The following is a 1,847-nucleotide window of genomic DNA, read 5'->3' as shown; positions in this document are numbered from 1 at the left end:
GGAAGTGTTTGGGATTGTGATACATACTCTTTAAAAGTGCACTATTGGACTCATGCCAGCGCCGGGTAAGAAGCCGCCCCCTTATTTTATTATAAGTTGTCTTAATTCTGAAATGCACACGTCAATGGCCATATATACGAACCTATCGATGGATAGGTATATACATGACTGATTGAGAATTCGCATCCACAAATCTTCGATATTTTGACTCCGTGTGATCTTCTGTAACTATGACTTCGATATTTTGACTCCGTGTGATCTTCTGTAACTATGAATGAGAGTACATGTATCGATCCATAGCATTGCTTATAATTCATCTTTCGTATTAAATATGCTTGTTAAGTCCGAAAAATGGTCTTGGTATACCAAATTGTAACAGCGACATAATTTCAACAGCTATTATTACTTTTAACATGGTTACAGAAATCCGGACCAGTGATTCGTTCCTAATAGGCTGTTCTCGCCGATAAAAAGGGAGGGAGAATCGACATCCGATGGATTCGCGGCTTTGCACTGTGTATTTTCACGACTATTTGCTAATATCCGTGCAAACATACTCTCTGAAGAAGCTACAGTCATCCACTGCGACGAATTATAGATACTATGAAATTAATATTATTTTCGCAGGCCAGAGGTGCTTCATTCCAGCCAAATGAATAGCTGTTATACAGATGTATTGTACCTAACTTTTGTTCTTTTATTGATCGACGTATAATGGAAGATACAGAGCGATGGTCGATCGCTATATGCCCTGTGTAACACTGCGTATCGAACTGGTCGATATTTACACTATCTAAAAATGGCTTGAAAACGCCTAACCGGAATATCTTTTTTGTTTGTGAAGCAATGTCTGCCAAAGAAGTTTTGAGACCTTCTATCTGGGCCTTTTCAGCAGATGCAATCGCGCTTTTTTGCATATTGATCTGGTATGCTGCCGAGCTGATTACGTAGTTATGCACAATCGCTTGTCCCCTTTCTACTGCACCGTCTGTATCTTTTCCACGGTGCCATAGTATGTAATCTAGCAAGAACAGCAGCATGCTCTCTTCACAAAACTTTGTTTTCGCATATTCCAACAATTTTGCCCTCAATTTCTCGGCGAGAGCACCATTTGAGTTCAATATCTCCATCAACCCTGGCTGCGAATCGCTCGAACCGGACCGTGACATCATTGATGTTAAATCTCCATTTTGTTTCTCTGAAAGTGTAGACGTACTCATGAAAGCTACGCTGCTAGCATCTTTCATTTTCGTCACAGTCTTTTTCTTTTTATCACTGCTCTGTGCCAATTTATATGATTTCTTTAGAAGCGTTACTAGCGCATTATCTGGTGACGCACCAAACCTTTTCTTGCTACTGATTTCTGAGTAACTAGCTGGTATTTGGCCGTATCGATTACCTTCACCATATTCTTGTATGCTAGGCATAGTCCCTTGTAAACTACCCCTTTGAGACGTCATGTTGACGATTAAGTGTTATGTAAATATTGAATCAAGGTTGCGTGCCAGTTGATAATTGACGGGCGTCTGTCAAAGTGGTGGACTTTTAAAAGACCAATGTACTATTTTTAAGCCTTCTAAATAATAAATTTAGGAGGCTATTTTTATAAATAAATTTCTCTCTAGAGTAGTAGGTGCGATTGTCTAATGTACATACATATTTGGATTATTTTTTATAAAATTACAATATATATTATATAATACTTTGGTAATTGTCTTTTTTTGTAAAATAACAAACTAAATTTATACCATTTTTGTTTTTTAATGATATTTTTTAAAACTAATCTTTAGACTATCCGCAGATTCCACGCAAGGGTTCAAAGGGTTTGCTAAAAAATTCCTGCACCG

At 37.7% G+C, this 1,847-nt stretch overlaps 1 protein-coding gene across 1 annotated transcript; it reads right to left on the bottom strand.

Moving 5' to 3' along the window:
* Nucleotides 1-742: 742 nt before the first annotated feature.
* Nucleotides 743-1,496, bottom strand: SARC_00940 (hypothetical protein; the record flags this gene model as incomplete). Its single annotated transcript, XM_014305365.1, has 2 exons — nt 820-1,496; nt 743-761 (listed from the first exon to the last, which is right to left on the bottom strand). Exons 1-2 carry the CDS (start codon nt 1,458-1,460, stop codon nt 743-745), a joined length of 660 nt encoding a protein of 219 aa, XP_014160840.1. The 5' UTR covers nt 1,461-1,496.
* Nucleotides 1,497-1,847: the final 351 nt, after the last annotated feature.

Source organism: Sphaeroforma arctica (assembly GCF_001186125.1).
Source record: "Sphaeroforma arctica JP610 unplaced genomic scaffold supercont1.33, whole genome shotgun sequence".
Classification (NCBI taxonomy): domain Eukaryota; class Ichthyosporea; order Ichthyophonida; genus Sphaeroforma; species Sphaeroforma arctica.
This window is presented reverse-complemented; position numbering and strand designations above follow the sequence as displayed.